This window comes from Lolium perenne, chromosome 7 (genome assembly GCF_019359855.2).
Source record: "Lolium perenne isolate Kyuss_39 chromosome 7, Kyuss_2.0, whole genome shotgun sequence".
Classification (NCBI taxonomy): Eukaryota; Viridiplantae; Streptophyta; class Magnoliopsida; order Poales; family Poaceae; genus Lolium; species Lolium perenne.
The window spans coordinates 171,294,460-171,309,358 of NC_067250.2; the positions used below are offsets into that span (position 1 = coordinate 171,294,460).

A 14,899-nucleotide genomic window follows, 5' to 3' on the forward strand; every position below is an offset into this window, starting at 1 on the left:
TGGTGATTTGCTTTACTTCTGGGATGCAAACATTCGCTCTATAGGTGTCATTGCAAACGGCTTAAGAGATACATCGACCTGGATGTCAGGCATGTTAATGCATATGTGATTCTAGTGCGTGTGAAATGATAGTATTTTTGTTTACATATTTGTCAGATTGATTCGTGTTGGTTGGATTCGTTTGTCATAGTTTCAGTGGAGAAGATATCTAGGCTCTCTTTAGCACTTGTCGGTAGTTTGATGTTTCTGTATGCGCCGGTGAGTGATAGATGCTTAGCAGCTTAAGATGTGAGTCGAGATTTTGATAATATAAGCCGTATTTCGTTTCCATGGACCAATCTTTAACCAAAAATTATGCATTTTACATGTGACTTACGTGACAGAAACTATAATCATAAGTAAAGTACTTTCGAATAAGAATACAATAATATTAATTTTATGTCACACAAATTACATACTAATAAACTAATTGCTGATCAAATCCTAGGTCAAAACAAACCAAATAAGCATTATATTTTGCAACAGAGAGAGTAAGACCAAAGAAATGAACCAACTGGTGTTTCATTGATTAATTGGGTTATATATACAATCCGAAAGGGCATGAACAACACACGTCTTTGCCTAGAAAGGGGCATGTAGAAAAGTAGGTGTCCGTAGCTGACACTAATGATTGTTTGTTACTTCCTCCATTTCATAATTTATGTCAGGATTGTATTTTAAATTTAAACTAAAACCACGACAAGAATTATGAAACGGAGGAAGATGTTGCTAAATTAGAAACAGACCTTGTGTTAACCTAATCCTAACAAAAGTGGAGCACACAAAGTCTCATACTTCCTCCGATCTATATTAGTTGCCAGTATTATAGATGTATCTATACATATTTTAGTTCTAGTACATCCATACTAGTGGCAACTAATATGAATCAGAGTACATTGTTTCTGGTTTCTAGTGGTAATTGTAAGTGCAATGGTTTGTGTTACGGGGCTTGGGACACATTCTTTGAAATCGCGTGCTACATTGATAGTTCGATACTACCAACAAGAAAGATGGAAACCCAACAACGAAGGGAGAAAAGCTTTGCTTCCTCCTACATTGTTTCTGGTTTCCGGTAGAAGTCTCAAGGCAATTGTAAAATAGGGGCGCGCTCCATGAAGGCAACATGGATTAACTAAACAAAAAATAAAATAGCTCATTTCCAGCTATGATGACCAATACTGAACACCATTACACAGCTACATATAAACCAGATTTACACCATAGTATGCAATCCGCAATTACAAACAACACAGTTTCTTCAAATCACCTAGTCACACTTCCACGGTACATCAAAGGCTTTACAAAAAGCCACAAACAAAATAGCCGAACACACCTTTTCCATTACGAGTAACAAAAGGGTGGCATGTCAGTATCCTCAGAAGATACTTACCCTGATTTCTTGCCCAGTTGCACCTCAGGCAACTAAAGGAAATTATACAGGGACATTTTGATGAGACTACCGGAGAATGGAAGTCTTCATTCTCCTGCCATTGCGTCCCTTCCACGTGTAAGCACACCTATTGATTCCCATTCCAGGGCACAAACCACATCCTGTGTAAAAGCGCAAGGAGATGATTACAAGAGGTACTTCAAGAAATAAAAGCTTGCTCTATCCAATCTAGAGCAGACAAACTTACAGAAGGGTTCTGAGGATCAATATCAAAGGAGTTGATAGCACAGGGTTCGGCAAGCAATTCAAGGGGCCTCTCATCTGGTAATAAAATTAATGTATCTTAAGCAATTTGCATGAAAAAAGTTAACAGTGGACACATTTATAACTGTACGGCTACATGCTCACCTTGTTCGACAATTGCAAGGATTCCATCCTCTGAGCACATCATCACAGGCAATATTCTTGTTGAGGCAGCTGAAATAATATCAGATGACTGTGTGTAGTTATCAAAAAGAACCTCCCAGACCTCACTCTCACAGACTGGTTCTGCTGTCTCGTGCAAGCCTACACCAGAGAGTGGTATTGGCTGCTGTGGCCAGCGTAGATCCCAAGCAAATATTGCCCCCGAAGAGCCTCCCACCTACAAACATCCAGAGGTGATTCATCTGTCTAGTAATGGCTTATCTAAGTGCTACATTTTAACTCGTTTCTACTATGTGCTCGACAGGGGTGGAGCAGCTTTTGGGTCATCAAAGGGCCCGTGTTCTTGAGGGGTAACATGGGCTAGCTGCCATCACCGGCAGCAAGGGAGTCACCTGCATCCTAGGTTTAACAGTGTGGTCCAAGTTCCGCAGCTCAATCAACTTGCCACTTGCCACTTGACAGTTTACTTCTCTACTGCTTTCTAGGCCCAGTCTCCAACAGTTATTAGGCTCACTTCACAGGTATACACAAGCCTGCCACAGTGACCAACTCATTCCAATTCCACTACATATATTTCATACATTAATTGGTCACAACAACTCTGACAGTAAAATTTGCAATGAATAATGAGTTTTGCAAGATGGCTTTGTTGACGTAAAGCTACGCTTTACCAATATTTGCAGACCCTTACTGTGATTTTCATTTCAAATTTTTAGGTTACACATAATATAAGCTTAACATAGAAGTACTGTGCATAGCTTCAGAGGATTGACATGAAATCAGCAAAAGCATCCAACCCAAGGGACATTACTTGCCGTTATCTCTGAAAAAGGCTCAATTCTTATACATAAACTAAAACATCTGGATACGGGATATACCTCAAAAGGAGCACTGTTTACAATAACTGCTGTGGGTGCCATTCTAATCGCGCATTTTCTGAAAGACTGATTTACCTCTATACTGATTGTTTATTGATACAGGGTTGCATCCTGTCGATGAACTATATCAGGGCCTGTTTGGAATAACGAAATTTTGCGGGTATTTGGGATAGGCGTAAATATTCACTCTTACTGGTTGTTCTATCCTACTGAATTTCATGTCGGAAATTGGCTTACTGCTTATGGACACTTGGTTGTTTGACTTTCAGCTCTGCACATTAGTTTATCGCGTAGTTACACTGTAACTGAATAGTTTCTTGTCCTAGATACCCAAAGCTCTCCATCCTAAAAAAATTGGTCCTACTTTAGCCACTACTCAAGTGGATACTAGTGTTACATGATTTATGTGTGAAAGCACAATTATCCTCAAGTGCCAAATATCTAACGAAACAACAAACATATCCTCCCGAACAAGAATTACGGTTATGTTTATAGTTAATAAGAGGATACCAAATATCATAGGAAGCTATATATAAAACGAAGCTTTGTCAAACGCATGTGTCAAGTTAAATGAACATATATTGCTAATTGACTACTTCGCAGTTCATGTAGAGAGAGATATTAACCATACCACACAGATATGTTTTCTTGATGAATGAATATCAATGGAATGCACTATGCCGGCGGCAACACCACGGCCCCTACAATATCACAAGTTTACCAGGTCAGCAATCAAGCAAAGCAGGAGAAACTGTACAGATCCAGGCTGCTACGCACTGACCAGATGCCCTTGCACTGCGCCACGACGGCGTCCCCTTTCCTCCGGTCCCACCACTGCACGCCGCAGCCGGCGCCACCGGTGGCGAACTCTGCAGACGACGCCCATCTCGCCGTCTCGTACCCCAGCATCCCCTTCCCGTCCCAGACCCTCCTCGCCACCACCCTCCCGTCTCCGCCATCCGACACTAGGTGCACCCTTCCGTCCTCCCCGGCCGTCACCCACTCCTCGCCGCCACAGTCCAGCCCGCGCACGGGTCCCACGTGGAAACCCGCGCCGCTGGGAATGGATATGACGGAGTCGGTGTCGAAGGATGAGGGAAGGAGGTGGAGGGAGCCGGAGGAGGTGGCGGCGGCGAGGACGGAGGGGGAGCAGCGGAGGGCCGTGGGTCGGGAGGGGAGTGGAAGGGATGCGAGCGGGGAGGCGGGGTCGGGGAGCGAGAGGAGGTGGAGGTGGGAGGAGGCAGGGATGGTGGGATCGTGGACAGCGGCGGCGATGAGGCGGGCGGAGGAGGTGGAGGAAGGGAGCCAACGGAGGAGGTCGATGGAGAAGGGGAGTGGGTGGCGGCGGAAGGAGGGGGAGTCGCCCGCCATTGTTGCCTGTTTCGAGGGTTTGGCCGGCCTTCCGCGTTGAGGGGGTTTGGAGTTTGGACTACGGAGGCAGAAAGAAATCGGCAAAAGTGTGGTGTGGAGCGGGGGCTTAATTTTCCGTCGCTTGGATATAGAAAAAAAGAAATCACACTATCTCAAACATGAATACTTAGAATTCAAATATTTTCAAAGCTATTCAATCAGCACAATCCAACTTTAAATGTTTTAGCATAAAAATGACAAAAAAAATAATAGCAAATGTGTAAGAGCATCTCTAGTAGTGTCCGTAAAAGTGTGAACCGAAAATCTGGGGTCCAGTCTTCCGAATTTTTCAATTGTTGATCTTAGTCGAGACTCAGAATAGAAACTGAAAAGATGAACTGAAAAAATAAATCAAACATCGCGGGAAATTTTTGGCGATGAACATGAGAAATGCAACGAGTTTTTTTGCTCCGATCGAGCTACATTCAAACATAATTTACATATAATAAACCAAAATAAGTATTAATCCTACGCCGCGCGCCTAATTTGACCAAAATTTGGCCCCGGGATAGTCACCGGGGCCTCTAGCGCGACGGAGGATGGTCTTTCGCGGCGGAGGAAGCCTAGGCGACGATGAGGGCGGCGAGCTCGATCACTGTCGCCTCCTCCGCGTAGTTCCCGCTGGTGAGGGGAAGCGCCGCCGCGTCGTCGTCGTCGCTGTTGTCGGGGCGCGACGGAAGTGGTGGGCTGCACGAGCCACCGGACGGGACCTCGTCGTCCCCATTGCGTGCCCCATTGCGTGTCGGCCTGTGCGGCCACCTGCGTGCCGCCCGCTTGCGCGCTCCGTCTCCGAGCGCAAAACCAGCGGACGAGGCGGCGAGCCTCCGCCGCCGATTCGGCCGCCTCCCCTACCGCATCTTCGTGCGTGCGCCATTCCGACCGGAGGAGAGGTCGCGACGGAGCGGAGAGCACGAGGGAGCCGTCGGAATTCCTCGCCGGAGTGCGAGGGTTTTTCGCGGCGGAGGGGAGTAGGATTTTGGAACCGAACTCCCCTCCCTATTTCGTGCGCTCACTTTCTCAGGCCCTGAGAAAGTTTTACGGCCAGGCCTCCGATTCAGTTCTATGTCGCTTTCGGCCTGAACCCGTAAATCCGCTAATAAAATTCAGTTCCAACGATATTTACTGGCTCTGTTAGAGTTGCTCTAAGCATCACAAAGAGTTCACAGAAAAAGCACAACCTAGCTCAAATTTGGCTCATGTCGCCACCAGTACCATCTCCACCACCAAAAATCACCTCCATATAGCCACCACTACCGCTCTACCACCATCAAATTGACATCTTTTTTCAAGAACACGTAAGATGCGTGTCTTCATATATTAAGATATAAAGGGAAAGTCATTTACAAGATTTGAGGGCCCAACCGAGAACGATTAGCACCTCACCCACACCTAAGAAGAATTACTCGATCTCTCCCAAAACTCCACACAACTTAGCCTTTTTCCACTGATCGAACTTAACCCTAATCTTGCGGCACACCTCCGACGGCATAGATGCTAACCTATCGAAGACCCTGCTGTTGCGTTCGAGCCAGAGGAATCGAGCAATGAGAATCACCAACGAGTTGACATCTGAAGCTGCCACTTGTACCACTGGAGCCACCATTGAGAGCAGCCACCTTTTGCAGCAGCAATCTGTGACCTCAAGTCATCGTCAACATATACTTCTCACATCTTCTGGCTTCAAGGTGTTCGTATCGCAGAAAATTATCTTAGGCTCTTGATCTTGCTTTCTTTCTCTTTCACCACCAACAATTCTGGGAGCTCGTCCTGTTGTAGTACAATCTCTCCTCCTTTGGTCAACTTCTCCTTCTATAGTCCTTCATGGTAGTCTGCTCTTGTGATTAAGCTGTGTAGAATTAGGAGTTGGATTATTACCTCCATCCAAATCTTCTTATTCTGTAGCTGCCGCTCATGCGCTCATATGGTCTGCTAGACTTGTTGGTTCTCAACCTATTATTGTTTTGGGAAATGCCTTGCCACTTCTCAATGTTTTTCATCTTGAGCCAACAATGTTCCAAGCTAGACTCCTCTTCCTTGTACATTGTTTGCCTTGCCACTTCTCAATGTTTTTCATCTTGAGCAAACAATGTTCCAAGCTAGACTCCTCTTCCTTGTAAATTGTTTGCCTTGCCACTTCTCAATGTTTTTCATCTTGAGCCAACAATGTTCTAAACTAGACTCCTCTTCCTTGTAAATTGCTTGTGCTTCTCCAAGCTACAAAAAGGATTGTTCCAAAACGTTTTGGATTGCCTTCTTTTGGATGGCAGCCAGTGGTGTTCAAGCAAGTGTGCCATCCTATTGAAATCGAACTTCCTATTTTGCTTGAAGTGTCCAACAAATCCTCTTTCAGTACGCCTTCTTCTGAAACTCTTTTTTATGGGGTTCTTCTGAAACTCATTGCCTTCTTCTGAAACTCTTTTTTCTTGCCGCAACCCTGAAAAACAGTTTAGGGCTGACCCTGCTGGAGATGATGGCAAATGTATTTTTTGTGTGCACGGCGTTTCTGTGTAATGCTACATGCTCTACCTTTATGATCATGCTCATAGTACATTGCAAGTTTGCAACAACCTGTCTAATTACTACAATTTCACATACACAAGGTTATTTTCAACACACGTACATATAAGAAAATGCAGTTTGCTCACATAACATCAACGGTTAAACACCTTAAAACTCCTGCAGAAGTTTAACCCAAGGTCCGCATCTCGGGCACATACAAATCCTCTATATGACCTTAATCTCCTTGAGCCAAGCTGTGTGGAGTGGGCATGGATCTGGCTTTCCTTCCCCCAGGGCCTTTTCCGAGAGAGAGTAGAACCAACCATTCCTCCACTTGAACTGCCACATCGAAATGCTTGCATGTTAATTTGAAGGGTATGGTGCAAGTGCAGGTTTTCGTTACATAGATCGACAGTGGTAGGACTTGCCTCTTTCACAGCGGTCGGGAAGTGTGCCACAGCTCTGGAGTAGGCACAAAGCCTCTCTTCTATGCCTTCGTCAAATGAAAGCCCCCTCTCGGCACCGGCAGCAGATGCTAATTCAGCTATCAGGCTGGATACCTGCAAAAGAAAACAAACACATGGGTCTCGTATTGGAAGAGTGACTGTTGTGCTTGGACATATAAGTATATTGTTAAGCTCAATCCTGGAGCATCATCTAACAAATTACTGAAGTACGCAAAAGAAATGATCGGATGAATTATTTAGGAATGATTACATGCAGCTCCAAACAGCAATATATGTTGTTTACATGAATATGATATGTTGCAATCATTCTAACTAAGGCGAAGGGCAAATAACAACACTGAACACCTTTACCTTTTCAATCTTTGAACTAATAAGAGAATATTACCTCGGATCGGTATTCTTTTTCAACGGCACCAACAGTTGCCCCTGGATGACGAGCTCCAACAAGCATGAAAGCTGAAATCCATATCAACTTTTCTAGCATTTGCTTCTGAAAGGCTTCCTTTTCAAGCACCTAATTGTGAGGTGGCAAGGAGGATTACCACAAATATAGATATTTCAGTACTGTGCATGTTACAGAATTGATCATGAAGGACAGGCATGCCGAAAGAAAGGAATACTTGCCCTGAGAAAGAGTTTGGAAAACTACATTCGCAATATCTGAACAAAAAAGAAAAGGCAACTACCGAATTGCTGAATTGTTAAGTATGGGTAACGAAATGCCTACGAAGGGCACCTTGCAGGTAAGTCCTCCATTTTGCAGGCGAGCCGCCACTGCCGGAGCCCAGTTGCCAAACGCAGCGGTGAGCCCCTCCGGGTTGGTGTCAGTGATCCCGTCCACGGGCGGCTCTCCAAGCTTGGACACGGCGAAGTACGCGAGGACCTGGTTCGCATCCACCAACCCCTTGCTCTGGAGCCACGGATCCAGCATTCCGTTCTGGAAGAAGACCAAATCTGCTCCATTATCAGCTCAAGGAGTTCCCCAGCAGCCAGCACGCAGCAGAATAGCGGTAAAGCAATTTCGGCACGAGCAGAGACGCGATGATCATACCGCGCCACCGAGATTTCGGGGTGGCCTCGAGCACGCCGTCGAGGTCGTCGTTGCGGGTGCACACCAGTATGGGCCCGGCGGGCGCGGCGTCCGGCACCTTCTCCCCGCGGCCCACCAGCACATCCCCGCCGAGCGGGCCCATGCCCAGCAGCGCCTGCCCCACGCGGCCGCCGCCCACCACCACCGCCGGCTGCACCGCCGTGGCCATCGCTGCCGAAATCCTGAGAGCCTTGGAGGAGGAGGAGGAGAGGAGGCGGCGGCGGACTGCGGGTAGCGGTGTGACGGCGGCGGGGACGGAGACGGTGGCTTTGAGGGCCATTCCGACAGGTGGGGAGGATGTGGGCGGCGAGCTGACGGCGTTTGTTTAAGAGTGCCGTTAGGCGTTAAACGAGAGCCACAAGATCTGTGGATGGGCTTATCTGCTTAATTTGTGGCCGACGTAGACTGAGCCGTACTGGGCTCAACGACCTTGGGCTTCCCTTGGATGCTTGGATGAAAGGTTAAAAGTTCCAATGTTTCTCTTCCCTAAAAAAAGTTTCAATGTTTCCCTACGAAAATAAAAAAATAAAAGTATGATACTCCCTCTTCCTATAAAAGGTTATCCTAGATTTATCTAAAGTTGAATGCATTCAAATTTAGATAAATGCAAGATATTTTTTTGGACGGAGTAAAATTTAGTCCAAGTTTCAATGCATCGGAGGGTAGTAAAATTGAGGGTTGTAAGCTGAATTTAAACTACTCCCTCCGATGCATAAAAAATATCCGAGATTTAGTTCAAATTTGGACTAAATTGAACTAAAGCCCCAACACTTATTATGGATCGGAGGGAGTAGTTTAAATTCAAATGGTGCTTTCAAGTGGAATGCGCAGTGGAAAGATAATACTCCGTAGTACAAGCCCAAATATAATGCTATGCTTGCGGGAGTACATATCATCATCTATGTTGTAGGATAATGCTCCTTAGGCTCGTGTAGCGCCTATCTGGTGCTTCCATGATTCCTTTTTTCTTTACAATACTTCCATGACTTCGCCTATGTTGTCTCAACATAGCCGGTTTCAAGCCCGGGTAAAGGAGGAGGGTTGTGATAGACGTGGAGAGCCAACGTGAAAAACCCGGCCACTCTTATGGAGATGAAACCCAAAGGAACCTCGTTGGGACGTAACCCTCTTAGCGACGCGCCACATCGGAACCCGGGTGTGGTGTCAAATGGGCAAGGGCCGGGCCGTCACCCCCTTGGTGGCGTGCCATATCTTGATCTAGATACAGTGATAAGTGAGCAAGGGTCGGGTCGCCGCATCCTTAGTGGCGCGCTGCACCGACGCCCCGGTGTAGTGAAAAATGAGCAAGGGTCTCTGCATTTGACTCGACGAGTGCGGAGGGTAAGGAAGTTAGCCGAGCCTAGGAGGATACGCTTAGGTAGCTGGAACGTAGGGTCCCTGACGGGTAAGTTACAGGAGTTAGTTGATACGGCGGTGAGGAGGCGTGTTGATGTCCTATGTGTCCAAGAGACCAAATAGAAGGGACAGAAGGCGAAGGAGGTGGAGGATACCGATTTCAAGTTGTGGTACACGGGGACAACTTCAAACAAAAATGGAGTAGACATCTGGTCAATAAGAGCCTCAGGGATGGAGTTGTGGACGTCAAGAGGCAAGGGGACCAAATGATCCTTATCAAGCTGGTTGTTGGGGACGTAGTACTCAATGTTATCAGCGCGTATGCCCCACAAGTAGGCCACAATGAGAGCACCAAGAGGGAGTTCTGGGAAGGCTTGGAGGACTTGGTTAGGAGGGTAACTATTGGTGAGAAGCTCTTCATAGGAGGAGACCTCAATGGCCATGTGGGTATATCTAACACAGGTTTTGAAAGGGTGCATGGAGGCTTTGGCTATGGCATCAGGAACTGAAAGTATAGAGATGGTAAACCTAGAGGGGGGGTGAATAGGTTTCTACAAATTTTAATTCTTTCTTTGCAATATTAGGCTTTGCGGAATATAAAGATGAGCCTAATGCAAACTAGGTGAAGCAACCTATATGAAGATACAACTATCTCGAGCACGAAGGCTCTCTCAGGTAGTTTAAATCACAAGTAAGGAGTTCGGTTAGAGATAACCGATAGCACGCGGAGACGAGGATGTATTCCCGTGTTCCCTTGCTTTGCAACAAGGTACGTCACGTTTGGAGGGGTGGAGGTCCCACGAAGGATTCCCCACGCCACGAAGGCTCACCCTATTCTCCGGAGCCTATCCCATGAAGGAATAGCTCACTCACTTGTGGTAGACTTTGAGGTAGCCTCCAAACCTTCACAATCTTGCCCGGAGCAAATCCACAACCCGGATGCTTCCGGACTCCTCTTGCCCACCTAGGGTTTCCAAGGAACCCTAGGAAGCAAGCTTCTCGATGAATACAAGGGGGAATGAGATTTGGCTTGGTAGAACAGTAGATCGGGTCCTCCTCTAGTGATTCCCCGGAGGGATTTGAGTTTGGGTGGAGGAGGAGGGAGATCAGAGGCTTTTGGTGTTTCTAACAATGGAGTAAGAGAGAGAGCTCAAGAACAGCTTGTAGTATGTTGCCTAACCCTTCCAAGGTAGAAGAAGGGGTATTTATAGTGTTCTTCAAAATCTGGCCGTTGCCACTTGCCACCTCAGCATTTTTCCTCGACAAACCCGGTTGGCCAAGACCCACGACGGACAGCCAGTCCGTAGGCCGGTCGGGACCGGATCGGTGACCGGAGCTTCTTTGCGTCGTCTGGCGCTTCTCCGGTTGGTGGCCGGTTGCCGCTCGGTTGCCGCCCTCGGCCGACCGGACGGAGCGCCGGACCCGCCGGTCGAGCCCGGTTGACCGGGCGCAAACCGGATCTGCTGGCTCCTCCTTTGGAGCCCGGTTGCCGCCGGTTGACCGGCCAGCACGCCGGATGGCAGTTGCTGGCCCGGTTGGACCGGGCTGGTGACCGGATTTATCCTGTAACCCCTTTTTGATTGTTGTTGAAATGGGGGGTCTCCTTTAGCCTTCTTGTTCCTTTGATACACCATTTATGCCTCATTGCCTAATACCTGAGATTATCCTTATAAACATATTAGGCCAAATACTTTAGCACGGTGTCATTGTTACCAAAATAATGGATAAGGGTAAAATACCCTTACAATCTCCCCCTTTTTGGTATACGATGACAAACCGAGCTAGAGTCACAAATAGATATTATGATAAGCTCTAAACCTTGATTCCATATAAGATATTACGAAAGCTCCCCCATAATGTGTGCACTTGGAGAATTTGCGTTTGAATGCAAAGTGCACCATTTGTGAAACATGAGAAGCTCCCCCAATATCTTTAGGAAACAAGCATGGTATGGAGATGTGCATATCAAGATATATAAGCATAGCACACATAATCATCCTAACATAGAGTAGCACACATAATAGTCGTCCATACACATCCATACATGAATTATTGGAAATAGCAAATGGTTCTTGAAAAACTCAAAGTAAACAAGCACAAGCCATATAAAATCCAAATAAAGCAACTCCCATGGCTTGTGGCAATCAAAGAACCCCGTGGTCCTAGACTCTACTCTCTTCTCCCCCTTTGGCATCGGAACACCAAAAAGGCGAAGAAAAGAGGAGAGATGCTATCGCACCCATCAGTAGTGACCAAACCCAAGCGAGGAGGAGCTCTCGCGTGCAGCATCATCACCCGCATCATCATCACCCGCATCATCATCAGCATCATCAGTAGGAGTGGGAGCACGAGCAGTCCTAGTAGGAAGAGCACCATGAGCGTACACGGAGAAGTCGAAGTTCTGGAGCATCTCATCGGTAAGAAGAGGCATCTCCCACTGAGGTGCTACCACAGGCTCCATCTCAGGTCTAGGAGGAGGAACAGGGTGGTTCCTTGAGGCCATGAATTCATTCTGGCGCCTCCGTGTCTCCTGGGTCATAGAAAGGGTCTGATGTGCAACATCATTGCTGTTCTTGCACATTTGGAACATGCATGTGAAGAATCGAGCGGCCCCATGCTGGGAGTGCCGAGAGTGACTGGAGCTAGCATCATGATCATGGTGTGCCTTGGAACGGCGCTCAGTGGTGGGCATCATGGAGGGAACGTCTGGACGAGTGGCCTCCTGAATGGGGAACCTGAATGGGTCCATGATGACTCTTTCACCAATAACGTTCCGAGGAGCGGGAACAATGTAGTTGATGAGCCGCTGAACATACTGGGCGTAGTTGGGAGTCATGCGGTCCATAATTGCTCTCTTCAGTTCACAGTAGATAAGATCACAGCCATCAATCTTCCTTACCCTGTCAGGATGACAATAGTACATCAAGTTGAGGTGATAGTTCCGGACTTCACTGTGGTCGCCAGACTTGCTGATGAGGTTCTCACGGAACAGCTTGGCAAGTACCAGATAGGAGTAGTACATCCCAGAGATAGTGGGAGGTCCAGGCGAAGGGTTCGCAGGATAGCAGAAAGAGATGTCACCCCTAGTAAGCCTGGACCGTGAATGAATCCTGTACCCTGGATTACTGTCATCACCACAACCCATGGCTGCAGGCCCGAGAGTAGGAGCATGAGTACTTCGTCTTGCCGGTCATCCAGGTGAGGGTGCGGTCCTCATCATCATGGAAGAAGACGGTGCGGTGGCGACGGACAAGGAGGGGACAAAAGGTAGGATCATCTTGGGTATCATCAGGCTTGAGGCACACAAGGTCATACAATCCCAGATTCTTCAAGGTTTGAACCACAAAACGGTACTTTGTGGCTTCATACAAGACAAGCTCGTCAGGATTGATGGCCTTGGGTGATACAATATTACCATGCTTCATATACTCATGAGAATCATAGAAACCCTCCCAGAGGGCTGCTTGTGTGTTGGTCCAGAAGGCCTTGTCCGCACGAGTGTAAGTTGGCTTCTCAAAGCGATACGGATTCACTGTCCTCCATTCCTGCCACTCAAGACAGTTTGCGCCCCCAACATTGATGGTTGGCACTACCTCATCATCCTCTTGGGCAACATGCTTATCCTTGTGCTTGGTAGCAACAGACTTGGTTCTACCCCGAGCTGAGCTGCCAATGTCAGTGCCTTGATGAGCTTGAGGTGGTGCGCGACTACTAGAACGGCGGGGAGGGTCAACAGTCCTTCCTCGCTTGGCAACATTGCCACGGTTGTGCTCACCACTCCAACTATCTGTGAATGAGAAAAATAGAGCATGGATAGCAGTGGGGTAAGTGTACATGTCATCAGTAAGAGGGAAGCCAAAAGAGCATAGCATATATCCAAGTGTAGTGATGAAATTGTGCGAAAACTGGGCAACCCGGCGCACAGGCCGGTCAAACCGGGTAGCAGACCGGACAGGCCGGTTTGCGCCCGGTCGACCGGGCCATGCACCGGGCCGGCCGGTTGAGCGGCCGGTCGACCGGGCGTGAAACCGGGTCTGTCGAGTTGTGATGTTGTGCCCAGATTTTCTACCACAAAACCATGCAAAAGCTCATAAACTTGAATATAGACTATAGCAATATAGTGGAGAAGTGCATTGTGGTGTGAGACACTCTAAAGGCATGAGGACTGTACAAACCCTAACCCTAACCCTAAGTTTTTCTCAACTTTCCTCAACATGTGGCAATGGGAGAGGGAAAGCAAGAAGGAGAGGGAATAGAAGGGAGATTTACCCGATGACATTGTCCTTGGTGCCCAAGTGAGCAAGAAGGACACGTGAAGAGGGCTTGAGGGCCAAATCCCCAAGATCTCCCAATCGAACTCGAGAAGGACCAAATCCTTCGGTGAAGAAGCTTGAGAGACCCCGATCTACGGTTGGGTGAAGTTTGGGGAGGAACTAGCGGTGGGAAGGACCTAGGCTGTGGTGGAGATGGTCAGGGCGCCGGCCATGGAGGTTGGAGGTTGGGGAACAATGGGGAAGATGACCCCAAGGGGTATCCCTTCCCCAATATATAGGAGGCCGCGCGACCGGTCAGGAGTCCGGTCAGACCGGGCTGGTGACCGGCTGACCCGGCCCAGACCCCGGTTGCCGCCCGGTCAACCGGACCATCCGGTCAGGGACCCGGTCCAACCGGGCCAGGGACCGGCCAGCCCAGAATTGTCTAATTTTGCCTCGTTTTTGCCCCTATGCTTTGTGTAAATGCGTGTGAGAGCTCAAATGATGACATGTACATATAGATAGATAGATGATGATGAGATGAGCATAGACATGGGGTTGGAAACACAAAGTTCTCTAGGCATACCCATTGGAGAGAAAATCCAAACAAGATGTGAATAGCAACAATGGGCATGATTCGAAGTGTATATCAAGAATCATAAGTCATTTTGGAAATGATGCTCGCAATAAGATCATTGGGCCTTATATAGTCAAATCAATTTGTAATGAAGGCTCAATGAGGGGCGGGGGATTACTCCCCCTATGTGAAAGCGCAAATATCATGTGACCGCGAAGAGACATGCTTGGGTCCATATAATGACATTGGGTCTATTTATGTTGCACACATAGGTATGCATCATACCAAGACATGGTAAGATGACTATCCCCATATGTGCTATGCCTCTAAGCTAGATAACAAGATAAATGCAAGAATATAGTGCAAGAAGTTAATCAATCCAAGTTTTTAGGATCAAGAATACCAAGTTCTCCTCTCAAGTTAACAAAGCGGGCTTCATCCAAAGGCTTACTGAAAATATCCGCCAATTGGTAGGTTGTTCCCACATGAGTGAGATCAATATCCTTATTGGCAA

The 14,899-nt window shown here is 47.5% G+C and overlaps 3 protein-coding genes across 3 annotated transcripts; all 3 read right to left on the reverse strand.

Moving 5' to 3' along the window:
* Window positions 1–1,208: 1,208 nt before the first annotated feature.
* On the reverse strand, window positions 1,209–4,185 carry LOC127301053 (nuclear pore complex protein NUP43). Its single transcript, XM_051331271.2, has 5 exons — window positions 3,515–4,185; window positions 3,365–3,434; window positions 1,838–2,072; window positions 1,677–1,750; window positions 1,209–1,590 (listed from the first exon to the last, which is right to left on the reverse strand). The coding sequence occupies exons 1-5, from the start codon at window positions 4,102–4,104 to the stop codon at window positions 1,516–1,518; spliced, it is 1,044 nt and encodes a 347-aa protein (XP_051187231.1). The 5' UTR covers window positions 4,105–4,185; the 3' UTR covers window positions 1,209–1,515.
* A 2,515-nt stretch (window positions 4,186–6,700) lies between these two features.
* Window positions 6,701–8,509, reverse strand: LOC127301054 (uncharacterized). The gene is made up of 5 exons (XM_051331272.2): window positions 8,161–8,509; window positions 7,846–8,063; window positions 7,495–7,623; window positions 7,071–7,202; window positions 6,701–6,981 (listed from the first exon to the last, which is right to left on the reverse strand). Exons 1-5 carry the CDS (start codon window positions 8,477–8,479, stop codon window positions 6,868–6,870), a joined length of 912 nt encoding a protein of 303 aa, XP_051187232.1. The 5' UTR covers window positions 8,480–8,509; the 3' UTR covers window positions 6,701–6,867.
* A 1,064-nt stretch (window positions 8,510–9,573) lies between these two features.
* LOC139833756 (uncharacterized) lies at window positions 9,574–9,998 on the reverse strand. The gene is made up of 2 exons (XM_071824101.1): window positions 9,711–9,998; window positions 9,574–9,597 (listed from the first exon to the last, which is right to left on the reverse strand). Exons 1-2 carry the CDS (start codon window positions 9,996–9,998, stop codon window positions 9,574–9,576), a joined length of 312 nt encoding a protein of 103 aa, XP_071680202.1.
* Window positions 9,999–14,899: the final 4,901 nt, after the last annotated feature.

What these genes read in the sequence shown, in the direction of transcription:
- LOC127301053 (XM_051331271.2), bottom strand. Translation starts at nt 4,104, where the DNA reads ATGGCGGGCGACTCCCCCTCCTTCCGCCGCCACCCACTCCCCTTCTCC. An exon ending in CAAGAAAACATATCTGTGTG is followed by an intron (nt 2,073 to 3,364) that starts GTATGGTTAATA and finishes GGATGTTTGTAG; the next exon opens with GTGGGAGGCTCTTCGGGGGC. An exon ending in TTGATCCTCAGAACCCTTCT is followed by an intron (nt 1,591 to 1,676) that starts GTAAGTTTGTCT and finishes GCTTTTACACAG; the next exon opens with GATGTGGTTTGTGCCCTGGA.
- LOC127301054 (XM_051331272.2), bottom strand. Translation starts at nt 8,479, where the DNA reads ATGGCCCTCAAAGCCACCGTCTCCGTCCCCGCCGCCGTCACACCGCTA. An exon ending in ATGGAGGACTTACCTGCAAG is followed by an intron (nt 7,624 to 7,845) that starts GTGCCCTTCGTA and finishes CCTCACAATTAG; the next exon opens with GTGCTTGAAAAGGAAGCCTT. An exon ending in AAAAAGAATACCGATCCGAG is followed by an intron (nt 7,203 to 7,494) that starts GTAATATTCTCT and finishes TTTCTTTTGCAG; the next exon opens with GTATCCAGCCTGATAGCTGA.
- LOC139833756 (XM_071824101.1), bottom strand. Translation starts at nt 9,998, where the DNA reads ATGGCCATTGAGGTCTCCTCCTATGAAGAGCTTCTCACCAATAGTTAC. An exon ending in TGTACCACAACTTGAAATCG is followed by an intron (nt 9,598 to 9,710) that starts GTATCCTCCACC and finishes CTTACCCGTCAG; the next exon opens with GGACCCTACGTTCCAGCTAC.